The 17,404-nt window shown below is 39.4% G+C and overlaps 1 protein-coding gene across 1 annotated transcript in view; it reads right to left on the bottom strand.

The window, feature by feature from the left end:
- Positions 1 to 7,794, bottom strand: part of LOC148580057 (uncharacterized) — a 69,783-nt gene extending 61,989 nt beyond the window's left edge. The window contains exon 1 of the mRNA XM_088491592.1: positions 5,886 to 7,794. Within this exon, the coding sequence (XP_088347718.1) occupies positions 5,886 to 7,794 (1,909 nt within the window). The remainder of the gene's footprint in view (positions 1 to 5,885) is intronic.
- Between the last annotated feature and the right edge of the window lie 9,610 nt (positions 7,795 to 17,404).

The raw sequence follows: 17,404 nt of genomic DNA, 5'->3' as shown, positions 1-17,404 counted from the left end.
AACCCTCACTGATGATGTATGTACACTCTAGTCTCTTTAGTGTATAGGGTAATCACTCTATCCTTCTCTAATCATGCTCTCTAATTTTTGTTCTTCTCCTAACCACTCAACAACATTTAATATACCAATGCAAACATCATGAGGTCTTTTCAAGGTTGTAATGGGGCCAAGGTAAGGGTCAGGATACATATATGGCTAAGTAAGCTTATAAATTGAATCTTTAGTTAACCCAAGCTTTAACCTAACCTATATATATTCTATATAACTTTAGAATTCATACCTAGCTACCCAGAAATTTCTTTTTCACCTTCCATACTCATGTATCAACTTTTTATTTTAATTTTATCATATATGCATTGATTCTTGAATTTGAATTTAGCATTGGGGTAATTTTTTTCCCTTATTTATTTATTGAATATATATATATATATATATATATATATATATATATATATATATAATAAACATAAAAATAAACATAGCTTATCAATGCACATAGATTTTTAATTCTTATAGTTTCACATGAGTAGGTATCCAAATTCCCATTGTATTATCATGACACATTCCCTTATTATCTTTTGTTCCCACAATTTTCCATACTTAATTTAGCACACACAATTCTATCTTAAGCTAACCAAAGATTCAATTTGGGATATATAATTGTTTTTCCGCTTAAGGCTAGTAATGTGGTAAAATATAGAACAAATGGGATTTAAAGGCTCAAAGTGGTTAACAAAGGTAATTGAAAGGGTAGGCTTAATTTGGATAAGTTAGTTTAAACAAATAATGGCATCAATCATATGCAAACATATAAGTATATTAAACATTGGACATATACGATGAAACAAAATATAGATTACAATCATAGAGAAGTAAACACACAAGAATAAAATAATTATGGTTAAATAATGTAACCATGCATAAAGGCTCAAATCTCACAGGTTGTGTGTTCTTTAGCTCAAAAATCATGTTCCAAATACAACTTCAAGCAAATTTAACATAAAAGTTTTAATTAAAATTAGTGAAATTTTGTTCCAAAGATAGCGTCTTAGAAGAAACTTATTGTCTTTTCAATCAAGTAGAACATGCATGCAACTAATCTATTACTATGTAATTTATCCTATTCTACAAAAGAAAAATCTAACTATATATCCTAATTTATTGGTGTTAGGGAAGAGAAATTACCTCCGGAAGTCAGGTACTGACCGACCTCCCCACACTTAAGGCTTTGCACCGTCCTCGGTGCCATTTTTCAGGAACAAAGGTGGGCTGGTAGCAGTATCTCCACAGTCGGGGCCATCATGGCTCCCTGTGCTGGTAAAGGAAGTGGGGTTCGGGGTGTCTGAGTCCTTGAATTTTCCCATAATCAGCTCCTTAAGGTATGTGAATCGGTGCTTGTTACGGCACTCTCTCATCTTAGCTTTCTGTTCCTGCCGATCCAACTTTTTAAGTATCTGATGGAGCAGTTGGTTTGTTGTAAGGGCTTGTGCTGCTGATAGAATGATGTCCTCAGCCGGTTCAGTAGGCTGGCTAGTAGTGGCTGCTGGGAGTCTAATATATTTCCCGTTAGGGACGTATTGATCATCCCGTGGAAGCATGGCTTTGGTGTCCCCAGCTCTGTAGGAGACTCCGGCGGCTGAGACAAGATCTGAGACCAAGGTGGGGAAAGATAAGTTGCCCACAATTTGTACATGTCCCATGGCATTCCGGTTGTGTCTTGGTAGGTTCAGAGGCTGGTCTGTAAGGATACACCATAGTAAAACGGCCATGTCTGCAGTGAAGGAGGATTCGTGAGTGCTCGGAAAGACGTAATGGGACATGATTTGTGACCATACGCGAGCCTCCAAGGTAAGTGCTGAAGCCGATATTCCCTTAGGACGGGAACGGTGGTATCCGTAGATCCATAGATCCATCTGCTGCCAGGAAGTGCGATAACTCTGAGAACGGCATCCCAATCAAATTGGTACATTTGGTGCTTGAGTGCGGCTTCTTGAAAGGCGTCCAATCCTTCTGGAGCAGGGGGAAGATCTAGAGCTTATTGAATGGCCTCTTCTGTAATGGGGACTTGCTTCTGACATACATAGATAGACTGCAGGGTTGGCAGGTGGAAATTAGAGTAGAACTCAACTACCCAAGAAAGATTAGCCTGCCTTGGCTGTCTCTGGAGGAAACCCCATTATCTTCGTTCAATTTGTGGCTCAACAAAGGTAGCAATATTGGGCGGGAGGATAAGAAGGTATTCATTGTTGTAGCTCCGTTCTGCCAGGATAGGGAACATTTGCTCACAGTAGCGATTGTGAAATCGCGCAGTGTCCTTTGCAGGGAAAGCTTTCTCTTTATCATCAACCTTTATAATCCTCTTAATTCTTTTTGTTGAGGGCTTGACTGCAGTTAAAGAAGGTTCTGCCACTAATGCTCTTTTTGTTCCTCTTCTTGCTGGTGGTTTGGGAGTAGCTTTCTCTTTTCTTTTCTTGGTGGCCATCCTGAAAAGGGGAAGAGAAATTAACTTAAATTCAAAGAGATAGAGCAAGGAAGGGGATGGTATAAGTGATAAACAATGCACAGTAAAGAAGATGTCGTTAACACATGGTCATGACTACATCTGAAAAGTTCACCAATGGAAATATGGCAAGTGCATTTGAGGATAATTAAATGCAAGGTGTTTATTGGCATGCAGGAAAAGGCATAAGTAACATAGATGAAGCATTTAATTAATCGAATGTGTTATCACTCGTAACAAACTAGCCATCACGTTTGTATTGACAATTAAATTCAATTAATACAATAGTAAAGGGAATTTGTGAAAAGCAAGCATTGGATAGTAGAATAGAATAACGTAGAAAGATGCATAATGCCATATGGGTATTTTCACAAACACATAGCATGCATGGTAAATAAGCTATTGAAAATAATAATTTGAACATGCAAGCAACCCCTTAAAAAAAATAATATATAATTGCCAAACAATTTTGCAACAATCCACAAGAATATAATGAGAAATAATGACTCAAATAAATTCTAACACCAATTAAAAGAAAGAAAGAAAAAGAAAAAAAATGGATAATGAAAGTAAAAAGAAAATAAGAAAACATAAAAATAAAAAAAAAAAGAATCATAAAAAAGTAAGGAAGGAAGAAGAAAAGAAAAACCTTGTTAATGGTGGTGAGAAAGTAGAAAGTGAGAAAGAAGGAAGAGGGAAAAAGGAAGAAATAAGGAAGGAGAAGAGAAAATAGGATTTGGGGGAAAAGAAAGATAAGATATTTGGCAATTTAGGGTAAGCTGTGCGGCGCAAGCGACGCGGACGCGTGGGTGACGCGTTCGCGCGACTTGCGCTTTAAGTTAATCGACGCAGTCGCGTCGGTCACGTGGACGTGTCACTCGTTTTATGCTACTGGCGCGAGGACAGCCTCGCGCTCGCACAACTCTCTGTTCAAAATCTTATTTTGACAAATTTTGGGTGACGCGATCGCGTGGTCGACGCGGTTGCGTGAGTGGCCAATATGGGGATATGACGCAGATGCGTGAGCCATACGTCCGCGTGGTAAGCCTATGCGTCCAGCACCAGTCTAGCACCACTCCAGCATAACTTTCGGCTATGCACACTTTTGACGTCGATTTTCATGTCACGCGGCCGCGTGGGTGACGCGGATGCGTCGGCGACGCGGTCGCGTGGGATGATTTGTGCCAAAGGCATGCCTCCAGCCACACTCCTACGTGACTTTCTGTTCGCTTTCTTATTCTTTCTGAGCCACCTGCGACGCGGACGCGTCATTGAGGCAGTCGCGTCGCGTGAAATTTTTTTTTTAAATAAAAGTATGCAAATGTAGATGCAGACTAAATATACTAATAAAGAGAAGATTTATTGAATAAGAAAACTAATAATAAAGAAAAGAACGATCATACCATGGTGTGTTTTTTCCCACCTAGCACTTTGCTTAACGTCCGTAAGTTGGACGCTCCACTAGCTCAGTCTTCGGCTATGTATGGATCTTCCAAGAGGAAGATCTCGAGCTCCTTATTTTTCTTCATCTTCTCGCCATGGTACAGCTTTAAACGATGTCCATTAACTTTGATGCGTTCAGAGCTTGAAGGATGACTTAGGTGAAAAACTCCGTACGGTTCGGCCTTCTCTACTCTGTATGGACCTTCCCATCTTGATCTCAACTTGCCTGACATGAGCCTCAGTCGAGATTTGTAAAGGAGGACTAAGTCCCTTGGTTGGAACTCTTTCCTCTTGATGTGCTGATCATGTACAGCTTTCATCTTCTCATTGAATAGCCTTGTGTTCTCATACGCCTCTAGGCGAAGGCTTTCTAATTCTTGTAGTTGCAATTTCCTTTCAGCTCCGGCTTTCTCAAATCCCATGTTGCACTCCTTTACTGCCCAAAAGGCTTTGTGCTCTACTTCAACTGGAAGATGACAGGCTTTTCCATAAACTAAGCGGAAAGGACTCATCCCAATGGGTGTCTTGTATGCTGTTCTGTATGCCCAGAGTGCATCTTGTAGCCTGGTGCTCCAGTCTCTTCTATGAGGTTTGACTATCTTCTACAAGATACGCTTTATCTCTCTGTTTGACACCTCGGCTTGTCCATTAGTCTGAGGATGGTAGGCTGTTGCAATCTTATGAATTATCCCATGCTTCTTCATTAATCATGTTAGTCTCCTGTTACAAAAATGGGTGCCTTGATCGCTCACGATTGCTCGTGGTGATCCAAAGCGACAGATAACGTGGTTTCTCACAAAGGAAAGAATAGTGTTAGCATCATCAGTGCGGGTGGGAATTGCTTCCGCCCATTTGGAAACGTAATCTACAGCTAACAATATATAAAAATAACCATTAGAATTTGGAAATGGACCCATGAAGTCAATGTCCCAAACATCAAAAATTTCACAGAAAAGCATAATTTTTTGAGGCATCTCATCCTTCTTGGATATATTACCAAATTTTTGGCATGGGAAACAAGATCTACAAAATTCAGCAGTGTCTCTAAAAAGAGTAAGCCACCAGAATCCACAGTCTAAGATTTTTCTAGCCGTTCTTTGAGGGCCAAAATGTCCTCCACTCTCAGACGAGTGGAAGGCCTCTAAGATGGACTGGAATTCTGATTAACGCACACACCGTCTAATTACCTGATCAGCGCCACATCTCCATAAATATGGGTCATCCCATATATAATATTTAGACTCGCTTTTCAGCTTGTCTCTTTGATGCTTAGTAAAGTTTGGAGGAAAGGTGCGGCTAACTAGATAATTAGCTACAGGTGTATACCAAGGGACTACCTGGGATACAGCTTGCAGGTTATCAAATGGGAAATTATCAGCTATAGGAGTGGAGTCATCTTTAATGTGCTCAAGGCAACTCAAGTGGTCTGCCACTAAATTCTGGTTACCACTTCTATCCTTAATTTCTAAATCAAATTCTTGTAGTAGCAGTATCCAACGTATAAGCCTTGGTTTGGATTCATTTTTAGCTAATAAATACTTTAGAGCTGCGTGGTCTGAATACACTACTACTTTCGTACCAAGTAAATAGGCTCGGAATTTATCCAGAGCAAAAACAACAGCAAGAAGCTCTTTCTCAGTAGTAGTGTAATTAGACTGAGCGGCATCTAAAGTTTTTGACGCATAAGCTATAACAAAGGGGTCCTTACCTTCACGCTGAGCCAGTGCTGCTCCTACTGCATGGTTGGAAGCATCGCACATTATTTCAAATGGCTGGCTCCAGTCCAATCCTCTCACAATTAGAGCTTGAGTCAGGGCGGTTTTCAGCTTATCAAACACTTGTTTGCAATTCTCACTGAACTCGAACACAATATCTTTCTGCAGTAGTCTGGATAAGGGAAGTGCTACCTTACTGAAGTCCTTAATGAATCTTCTGTAAAAACCTGCATGGCCAAGGAACGAACAGACTTCCCTCACAGAAGAGGGGTAAGGTAAACTCGAAATAACATCTACCTTTGCTGGATCTACAGAAATGCCAGTATTTGACACGACATGTCCTAGTACAATCCCTTCTTTAACCATAAAGTGACATTTTTTAAAATTCAATACAAGGTTTGTACTGACACATCTATCTAATACTCTAGATAATCCATCTAAGCAAAGCCTAAAGGAATCACCGTATACACTAAAATCATCCATAAGAACCTCCATACAGTCCTCAATAAGATCAGAGAAAAGACTCATCATGCACCTTTGGAAAGTAGCTGGTGCATTGCACAAGCCAAAGGGCATTCTCTTGTAAGCATAAGTCCCAAAAGGACATGTAAAAGTGGTCTTTTTCTGATCTTCAGGAGCTATATGAATCTGAAAATAGCCTGTGTAACCATCTAAAAAATAATAATGTGATTTACCTGACAGGCGATCCAACATTTGATCAATGAATGGAAGAGGATAGTGATCCTTACGAGTGGCCTGGTTGAGGTGTCTGTAGTCAATGCAGACTCTCCAGGCATTCTGAACTCTGGTTGCCATGAGCTCTCCATGCTCATTCTTCATTGTAGTGACTCCAGACTTCTTGGGCACCACTTGTACTGGGCTTACCCATTCACTGTCTGAGATGGGATAGATGATATCTACCTCCAGTAGTCTCGTCACTTCCTTTTTGACAACCTCTAAGATAGTGGGGTTTAGTCTTCTCTGGGGTTGACGAACAGGCTTTGCTCCCTCTTCTAGAAATATTCTATGCTCAAAAACTTGAGGGTTGATGCCTACTATGTCTGCCAAACTCCAACCAATTGCCTTATTGTGCCTCCTCAGCACACTAAGTAGCTGCTCTTCTTGTTGGGAAGTGAGTTCCCTTGTAATGATAACTGGAAACTTCTGCTTGTCTTCAAGGTAAGCATATTTGAGGTGTGGAGGGAGGGGTTTCAATTCTAGCTTCTGCTCATGGTCAGGCTCTGGATTGTCTGGAGCTGGTGACAATGGTAAAGTACTGTCATTTTCCTCTGAGAATGTCTCCACACTTGGACCTTGTCCTATGTACTTCTCTTCAAACTCCTCCTGGTGAACTTCAGCCACGGTTTCATCTATGATGTCACACTGGAGGATAGAATGATCTTCTGGAGGGTGCTTCATAATTCCATTTAGATTGAAGCTTACTACTCGGCCGTCTATTTCAAAAGAGTATGTTCCTGAAAAAGCATCTAATTTGAACTTCGAGGTCTTCAGGAATAGTCTTCCGAGTAGGATTGATGATAGCTTCTCTGAGTCATTTTGGGGCATCTCCAGGATATAAAAATCAATGGGAAATGTGAGTCCCTTAATGCCCACTAATACATCTTCAGCAACTCCAGCCACTGTAATAATGCTTTTATCTGCTAACACAAAACGAGCTGCCGACCTTTTTAAGGGAGGGAGCCCCAAAATATCATATATAGACAAAGGCATTATACTAACACATGCTCCTAAATCACACATGAAGTTAGAAAATATCACGCTGCCAATAGTACAATTAACTATACATGAACCTGGGTCACTACACTTTTCAGGTAAACCTCCCATTAAAGCAGATATGGAACTTCCTAAAGGAATAGTTTCTAATTCATTAATTTTGTCTTTATGTATACATAAATCTTTTAGAAACTTTGCATATTTAGGTACCTGTTGAATAACATCAAAAAGGGGAACAGTTACCTCAAACTTTTTGAATATTTCTACCATTTTGGGATCAGGTTCCAGCTGCTTCTTGGGCTTCCTTGCAAGTTGTGAAAATGGAATATGAGTGGCGTTCTTTGCAGTGTCTGTGCCCTTTGGTTCTTCTTCCTGTGATTGAGCTTCTTCTTTTTCAGCCATGTCCTGTATGTCCTCTTCCTCTTCAACATCTTCTATTTCCACTACCTCTTTAGCTGAGGCGTGTTCTGGTGGGCTTGGCTCCTCCTGATTCCTCTCCTGTAGTGTGGTTCCTGACCTTAGGATGATGGCATTGATGCCACCCTTTGGATTGGGTAATGGTTGAGAGGGAATTCCACTGGAGTTCAAAGGCTGGTTATTGGAGTTATTCATTGATCCAATCTGTGAGACAAGAGCTTGGAAGGTAGAGTTCAGAACATTTAGTGTAGCATAAAGGTTATTTTCCATGGTCTGTTGTCTCCGATCAATAGATTGTAGTAACTCATCATTAGCAGATGAAGAAGCATAAGTAATTTGAGAGGTCTGTTGTTGGGTATTCTATGGCCCTTGGGATTGCCTCAGGTGAGGTGCTCTGTAAGGTTGGTTCTGGTTCTACTGCCTGTTGTTGTTATTATTCCACCTCTGGTTTCCCTGATTATCTCTGTCTCCTCTATTATTATTGTCCCTCCAATTCTGGTTAGAATTGTCCTGCCATCCATGGCTGTAACTGCCACCTTGATTGTACCCTTGATTGTACCCTTTGTTGAAACACTCCCAATATTCATAGAGAGTCTCGGATTCATCCTGAACAATCATGGAGATGTCTTTCCCCAGTTTATCAGTAACTTCAGCTGGAAAGAATTTTTCCAAAAATTCTCTTCTAAGTGTATCCCAGTCGGATACAGTTGCTGCGGGTTGAGTGTAGTACCACTCTCTCGCTTTTCCCTCAAGAGAGAACGGGAAAGCTTTCAGCAAAATAGAAGTTTCATCCGCACCATCGCGCCTGACAGTAGAACAGGCTGCTTGGAAATCTCTCAGGTGCTTGATATGCTCTTGAGCAGGTAAGCCATGAAACTTAGGCATCAAGTTTAGCAGTGCAGTCTTTATTTCAAAGTCTGTAGCCACCGCTGGGTGATGCGCTTGAAATGGTTACATTGTAAAATCAGGGGCTCCAGCCTCCTGGATAGTAACTCTCCTAGGTGCTGCCATGTCACCTACACGTAAATCAACCGAATCAGTAGAACGGGGGCTGGTTTCTTCCTCAAATGACGTTTCAGATCCGCCCTCAGAGAGGACTAACCGACGCCGAGCTTGCTTTATTCGTGAAATAGTTCTTTCCATTTCAGGATCGAATACGGGCAAGCTTGGACCAGGAAGTGAACGCGTCATCTAACGAAAGAAACATGCAGCTCATAGTAGCAAAATAAAATAAAATGCAAAGAAATAAATTCTAATTAATAACTTTAGCATTCTATTGTAACTCCCCGGCAACGGCGCCAAAAATTGACGTGGCAGAAATTGGCGAGTTAAGAATTGTTATAAGATATGCGTTGCAAGTATAGTTCTCAACCAACCAGAAATCTGCCTATCAATTTAGAAGGGTTGTCACAAAAATTAAAATTAAATACTGGCAGTATGAATCCCAGGTCGTCTCCCAACGAGTTGCAGAAAGGTGTGCTATTTTATTAATAAGATGTTTTCAAAAAATGGTTTAAGTTGAATAACAGGAAATTAAATTAGAGAATTTATGTAATTTTAAATGAAAGCCTTGGCTGGGAGTAGATTAGTTGGAAGCCCTATTCTTGTTGGAGTACTCTCAAGATTAATTGATAATCGAGGGTTATTCTGTTTAGTTATCCCTTACTAGGTAAGGGAAAGTCAAACAAGTTGAAATGCTATTTCTATTCACAAGTCCCAATCTGCTTACTTGGAAGGATTGGTGTCAGTGACCAGAGAGCAATCCAACAATAAACCTAATTACAATTTTTCTTTTAAGCATTCCAACTCAAGGTCTTCCTTTTAATCAACTCCCATCCAAGTTATGGAACTACTCGCTCATTGTGAATGTAGAACTCATAACATAGGAAAGGGAATTAAAGAAAGACACGATAAATAATAATCAAAGAAATCAATTAAAAATAAAAGTAATTCCTGTATTAATAAATTCTAAAATAACCCAATAGTAAAATTAAGTAAATTAAGGACATGGAAGAGTAAGAGACAAGTAAAGAAAACGAACTAGAATGACGAAGTCTTGCTGAGGCAATAACTCTTCACAATATCCCAATGCAAAAACAATAATAATTAAAATCCTATGAACTATGAATGTGTAGAGAGAAAAACCTAGAGGAGGAGTAAAACTAGATCTAAAAACTAAATCTGTGTAAAATAAATTGTTCTCCCTCGTTTCTGCATGTTCCCTGGCTCTAGTCTGCTTTTCTGGGCCGAAAACTGGGACAAAACAGGGCCCAAAATTGCCCCCTGCGAATTCTGCAGATTATGCAGATCGCGCATGTCACGCGATCGCGTCATTCATGCGGACGCATCATTCAGCGTTTGCTTTGCCACGCGTGCGCGTCGTCCACGCCTTCGCATCACTGATGCAGTTTCCAATCCGCGCGGTCGCGTGAGCCATGCGTCCATGTCACTGCAATTTTCTCTATATCGTGCGGTCGCGTGAGCCATGCGTCCGCGTCACTTCTCGCTGGTCATCTCCTCAATTTCTTGTGTTCCTTCCATTTTTGCAAGCTTCCTTTCCAATCTCCAAATCATTCATGACCTATAAAGCCTGAAACACTTAACACACAGATCACGGCATCGAATGGAATAAAGGAGAATTAAAATACATAATTAAAAGTCTCTTGGAAGCAAGTTTTCAACCATAAAGCATTTTTAGGAAGGAATTATAAATGCATGCTTATTTAATGAATAAGTGGGTAAAGAGTTGATAAAACCACATAATTAAACACAATATAAACCATAAATTAATGGTTTATCAGGCGTTCAATGCCCCACAGGGAGCAGATGTTGTCATTGAACGCCAGCCAAGGAGCAATGCTTGGTGTTGAACGCCCCATAGGGGGCATTCTGGGCGTCCAACGCCCCAAGAGGAGTAAGGACCTAGCGTTGAACGCTAGGAAGGGAGAGGAAAGCTGGCGTTGAACGCTAGCCAGGGAGTACCCTAGGTGTTCAATGCCCTACAAGGGGCAGCCAGCCCTAACCATTCAACCCCTATGGGCGTTCAACACCCATTCCTAGCATTGAACGCCAGGTAGGGGGCAGGTAGCTTGAGTTTTGTAACCTTCTAAGGACAGTGGATGATGTGAGAATTAACGATGGTTTAGAATTTCACAAAAATATAGAATCTCATTGATAGCATAGTCTAAACTAACAATTAACTCTCACAATCAAAGTTTAAATCCTAAAGATAGTCACAATACAAAACAATTATTATAACTGAGAGTATTTAACTCCTGGGTCGTCTTCCCTAGGGGTTGCAATAAAATGTTCTTATTATTGGCTATGGGGTATTTTTGGGGTTTTGGTTGGAAGAGGCAAGAAAATAAAATGGCAAGTAAATGAAACAAGCATGAAATTAAATGGAAAGCAAGTAAAAGTGATGCAAATGGAAATTGAATGCTAAAAGAGCTCTTGGCAAGAAGTGGGTAATTAGGGCTTGCTATCCTAGTTGTGGACCACAAACAAGGTAATTGTGGAATGGACATTGATGACAAGTCATCTTAGCCTAGTTTCACTAGTCTTTTTCCTTTGTTTTCATTTAGTTTTATGCACTTTCTTGAGCCATAAGTAAGCCAAGTGGGCAGAATTTCATGTTTCCTTTGATTCAATCAATCATGGATAAATTGATGTATTTTCATGAGATTTTGTGCTATAATTGTCATATATTATGAAAGAAAAACAATCTCATGATTTTGAGCATAGCTTTGATACTTTTGATTGATTGATGATAGGTGAAAAAGCTTGGAGGAAGGTTGCAAGAATGGGCTTGAAAAAGAGGGATTCACGTTTGAGCTAACGTTTTCCTCAAACGTTAACTCAAACGTGAGAAGCAGATGAAGAACACCCTGGAGAAGAGCCAACGTTTGCACCAACGTTTGCCTCAAACGTTGAGGCAAACGTTGGTTGAAGAAGAAGCAGGGGAAGGCAACGTTTGCGCCAACGTTTGCCTCAAACGTGAGGTCAAACGTTGGCGCCAAAAAGAATAAAAAAGAGCACTCCTGGGCACGGCAACGTTTGAGCCAATGTTTGCCTCAAACGTGAGGTCAAACGTTGGCTACATTTTGGCAAGAAAGAGCATGGAAGAGCACCCTTGATTGATGGTTTAGATGAGACACGTTTGCGCCAACGTTTGCCTCAAACGTTGGGCCAAACGTTGGGCAAAAAGGTAGCCTGGGAAGAACCACGTTTGAGCTCACGTTTGACCTCAAACGTTGGCTCAAACGTGGATGATAGCAAATGGGCTATCTGCATAATGCCTCACACAAGGGACGTTTAAGTCAACGTTTGCCTCAAACGTTAACTCAAACGTGAATGGTTCATGGCCCGGTTCACAAATGGATTTCTTTCCAACACCAAGAGCAATCAACGGAGGCTACTATCAACCCAATTCCATCAAGACTAAAGGCCCAATTCAAGGCTTAATGATCAATTGAAGAAAGTGTATAAATAGCTTAGGATTTGAAGTTTTAAGGGAGCTTTTTCTTTTTGGGAGCTTTTGGCTTTTTAGAGTTTTCTTTAAGAATTTTCAGAGTATTCACAGTAGAGGGCTTTTGGGTTTTGAGCTATTTGGAGATTCTGAGTCTTGGGGAAGGAGAATTGAATTCTCTTCCTCTTAGTTTTCTTGTTTTCAATTTCATCTACACTCGTCTTGAGTCTTGAGCGTTGAAGAATTGAGGAAATTCTGTCTCAATCTCACCTTGACATCTCTTTGTTTTTCTTACTGCAACTTCTAGAAATTGGACTTGGATTTACATTTCTACATTGCTCTCTTCTTTAATTTGGCATTTGCTCTCTACATTTGGATCTAAGAAGGCATTGAGATCTAGACTTAGTTATCTAGTCTCTTGGGTCCTGAGATCTATTGATTTCCATTTTAATTTCCTTGTTTAATTACTACACCAAGTTTATTTTCCGTTTTAGTTTTGAGATCCAGTTCGACTAATTACATCAACTACTCTTCATTCTGTTAAGTTTTGCTTTTCCCTATTTAATTCCTGCAGATTCAATTCCCATTCCCCTTTTATTTTTCAAGTCATTTATATTTCTTGCACTTTAAGTTTCTGCAACTTACATTACTTGCACTTTAAGATTCAGCTCTTTTTCTTTTTGTTCCCTTTAATTTCCTGCAAATCACCCACTCCCCTTTACATTCTATGCAATTTAATTCCTGTCAACACAATTTCACACAATCAACACTTGTTTGCTTGACTAATTCAACCACTAAACTAAAATTGCTCAATCCTTCAATCCTTGAGGGATCGACCTCACTCCCGGTGAGTTTTGTGTCAGATCGTTTTCCGCACATCAAGTTTTTGGCGCCGTTGCCGGGGATTGAATAGATTGACAATGATTAAGTGAGGTGGTAGTTTAGATCAAGCACTTTTTCTTTAATTTTGACTAACCCACTAACTGTTCGAGACATTGTCTCTACTAACTCTAACTGCACTCAAGTTACAGAGTGCTCTATTTTAGTTTCTGGTTCTATTTGTGTTTCTGATTTTGTGATAGGAGGAAAGAGCGATGAATCCACACCTTTTGATCCTGAAACATTTTGGAGGTTGAGGAAAGAGGCAAGAGATAGAGGGGAGAAATGTTGGGATTCAGAAAATCCCCACTGAGATTTCTCACCAGGGGATAAAGTGATATTAAACACCCAACCAATGAAGGTGCCTCCACAATTATCTGAGTACTATACTGTGAACCAGATCCTTCCACATGAACACCTAGAGATCATCAAAGAGAAGACTGGAAGGAAGTTCACAGTAAGAAGAGAAAAGCTGAGGCACTATGATTTTCAGCCTCCATGATCAAAGAATGAAGGATGTCAAGCTAGTGACAATAAAGAAGCGCTTTGTTGGGAGGCAACCCAACCTGAGGTAGTTTTCTTTTCATAGCTATTTTAATAAAAAGGTTAATTAGTTTTATCTATATTGCAAGAAGCTAAGTTTGGTGTTGCACTCCAAAACAATATAAGGGAGAATGAAGGATTCTAGGTTTGGTGTTCCACCAAAATCCCATCATAAAATATATTCTCACTTTCTGCATAATGCTAGCTTCAAGCATTTAGATAAACTGGTTAACTATGCTGCTGTTTCCTAAGTTTTCAGTTTTATTGCTTTTGAAAAAAAAAAAGAGTTTCACACATGGTTAATCTGATGCATGAGAACCATTGGCAAGGTACTAAGTTTGGTGTTCCCACACCAAAGTAAGTTCAAAGGCCCACAAATAAATCATGCATGCTAATCACTTTTTTAAGTGCTTGGGGAACAAGCAACTTTCAATATCACTGCAGAGCATCATACAAGCTTTTGGAAAAATTAAGCATCATCAATCAAGGAGATAAAAGAGGAATATGAAGACCAGCAATGATGATGATGAGAAGGAGGAAAGCAAGTAAACTCCAAAAGGTTGTATTGTTAAGTGATTATTTTACATCAGATATTGCTGTGATTGAAAGTGATATTGTACCCCTGTCTGTCTGCATAGTATAGTTTTTCTGTAATTCAATAATTAAGATTCTTGATCATTTACAACACTATACTCTCCAAAACTTGTTTGCACTCAATATTTCAAAAATGCATCACATGAAAGTTCTTTGAAAAGAAGGAGTGAGGAATTAAACAATTTTGAGGCAAGCAAAAGATTAGGAGAAGTGGTGGTTCTAGTTGTGTGATTATGCATTGAGGTTGCATGCATATGAAAACTTGCAGGGGAGCTCATAGGCAGGATATAGAGTTCAAAGAAATATTGTGGAGATTTTCAAACATCTATTGATCCAAGAAGCAGCAAACAAAACAAAAGAAAACAAAGGAAATACAAAAACAAAAAGAACATGGCCCAAGGTTCTGAGCATCAATTACTAGGCAGAAAAGAAGAAAGAAAAAAAAAAGAACTCAAAGAGTTATTATCCTAGTAAATGCTTGTGGTCGAACTGTGTCAAAGAGAGAGGATTGAGCAAGTAAATCCTAAGGGGTGCTTCAACACCTAATACCTTAAAACCAACTGGTTTAGGAGTTTTGATTGAAAGCTTATCTAAAGAGCCGCTTTGAGACATGACACTTAGAGTCAAGGCCAAAGCACAGAAACTATAAGCTGCTTCAAGGTGATTACATATAAAGAGATCTCCATGATATTATTTGGATGAAAGTCCTAGGACCTAAGACTTCCAATATGTAAGGACTAGTAAGCACTGAGACCCTTGCATGAACATATAATTTAGAGTTCACCCCACTGTCACTTAATCACTTCACTCACAGAACATTACAAGTTATTCTTCAATCCATCTTAGTCGAAGGAACCTTTGAACATAATTCTGTTCTTGCTTGGGGACAAGCAAGTTTTAAGTTTGGTGTTGTGATGACAAGTCATCTTAGCCTAGTTTCACTAGTCTTTTTCCTTTGTTTTCATTTAGTTTTATGCACTTTCTTGAGCCATAAGTAAGCCAATTGGGCAGAATTTCATGTTTCCTTTGATTCAATCAATCATGGATAAATTGATGCATTTTCATGAGATTTTGTGCTATAATTGTCATATATTATGAAAGAAAAACAATCTCATGATTTTGAGCATAGCTTTGATACTTTTGATTGATTGATGATAGGTGAAAAAGCTTGGAGGAAGGTTGCAAGAATGGGCTTGAAAAAGAGGGATTCACGTTTGAGCTAACGTTTGCCTCAAACGTTAACTCAAACGTGAGAAGCAGATGAAGAACACGCTGGAGAAGAGCCAACATTTGCGCCAATATTTGCCTCAAACGTTGAGGCAAACGTTGGCTGAAGAAGAAGCAGGGGAAGGCAACGTTTGCGCCAACGTTTGCCTCAAACGTGAGGTCAAACGTTGGCACCAAAAAGAATGAAAAAGAGCACTCTTGGGCACGGTAATGTTTGAGCCAACGTTTGCTTCAAACGTGAGGTCAAACGTTGGCTACATTTTGGCAAGAAAGAGCATGGAAGAGCACCCTTGATTGATGGTTTAGATGAGCCACGTTTGCGCCAACGTTTGCCTCAAATGTTGGGCCAAACGTTGGCCAAAAAGGGAGCCTGGGAAGAACCACGTTTGACCTCAAACGTTGGCTCAAACGTGGATGACAGCAAATGGGCTATCTGCATAATGCCTCACACAAGGGACATTTGAGTCAACGTTTGCCTCAAACATTAACTCAAACGTGAATGGTTCATGGCCCGGTTCACAAATGGATTTCTTTCCAACACCAAGAGCAATCAACGGAGGCTACTATCAACCCAATTCCATCAAGACTAAAGGCCCAATTCAAAGCTTAATGATCAATTGAAGAAAGTGTATAAATAGCTTAGGATTTGAAGTTTTAAGGGAGCTTTTTCTTTTTGGGAGCTTTTGGCTTTTTAGAGTTTTCTTTAAGAATTTTCAGAGTATTCACAGTAGAGGGCTTTTGGGTTTTGAGCTATTTGGAGATTCTGAGTCTTGGGGAAGGAGAATTGAATTCTCTTCCTCTTAGTTTTCTTGTTTTCAATTTCATCTACACTCGTCTTGAGTCTTGAGCGTTGAAGAATTGAGGAAATTTTGTCTCAATCTCACCTTGACATCTCTTTGTTTTTCTTACTGCAACTTCTAGAAATTGGACTTGGATTTACATTTCTACATTGCTCTCTTCTTTAATTTGGCATTTGCTTTCTAAATTTGGATCTAAGAAGGCATTGAGATCTAGAGTTAGTTATCTAGTCTCTTGGGTCCTGAGATCTATTGATTTCCATTTTAATTTCCTTGTTTAATTACTACACCAAGTTTATTTTCCTTTTTAGTTTTGAGATCCAGTTCGACTAATTACATCAACTACTCTTCATTCTGTTAAGTTTTGCTTTTCCCTGTTTAATTCCTGTAGATCCAATTCCCATTCCCCTTTTATTTTTCAAGTCATTTATATTTCTTGCACTTTAAGTTTCTGCAATTTACATTACTTGCACTTTAAGATTCAGCTCTTTTTCTTTTTGTTCCCTTTAATTTCCTGCAAATCACCCACTCCCCTTTACATTCTATGCAATTTAATTCCTGTCAACACAATTTCACACAATCAACACTTGTTTGCTTGACTAATTCAACCACTAAACTAAAATTGCTCAATCCTTCAATCCTTGTGGGATCGACCTCACTCCCGTGAGTTTTATTACTTGATGCGACCCGGTACACTTGCCGGTGAGTTTTGTGTCGGATCGTTTTCCGCACATCAGACATCCACCACTCAAGTTCACCCAAACACCCAATTTTCCAACCAAGAGTATGAAAAACTAGGTAAAAGCCCAACCAAGCATTTTGTCAAACACTTGGTGGGTGTGAAAAGAAAGCATGGTAAAATGACAAGAAATAATAAATGCTACAACTACCAAGCAAGGAAAGTAAAGATAGCAACTCAATAAAGCAATAAATGACATGAAACATAAATTGCATTAATTAAAAATTGAAATTAACAAAAGTATCCATAAACATAAAAAGTAAGGAAAATGAGAAATTAACAAGATAACATAAGGAAATTAAGACAATAAAATAAAGAAAGGTAGAAGAAGCTAGATTAAAACAAGAA

The sequence above is a fragment of the Arachis ipaensis genome, chromosome B10, assembly GCF_059453495.1.
Source record: "Arachis ipaensis isolate K30076 ecotype BB chromosome B10, ASM5945349v1, whole genome shotgun sequence".
NCBI lineage: Eukaryota > Viridiplantae > Streptophyta > Magnoliopsida > Fabales > Fabaceae > Arachis > Arachis ipaensis.
Note: the sequence above shows the minus strand (reverse complement) of the source record. Positions and strands in the feature narration are given on the sequence as shown.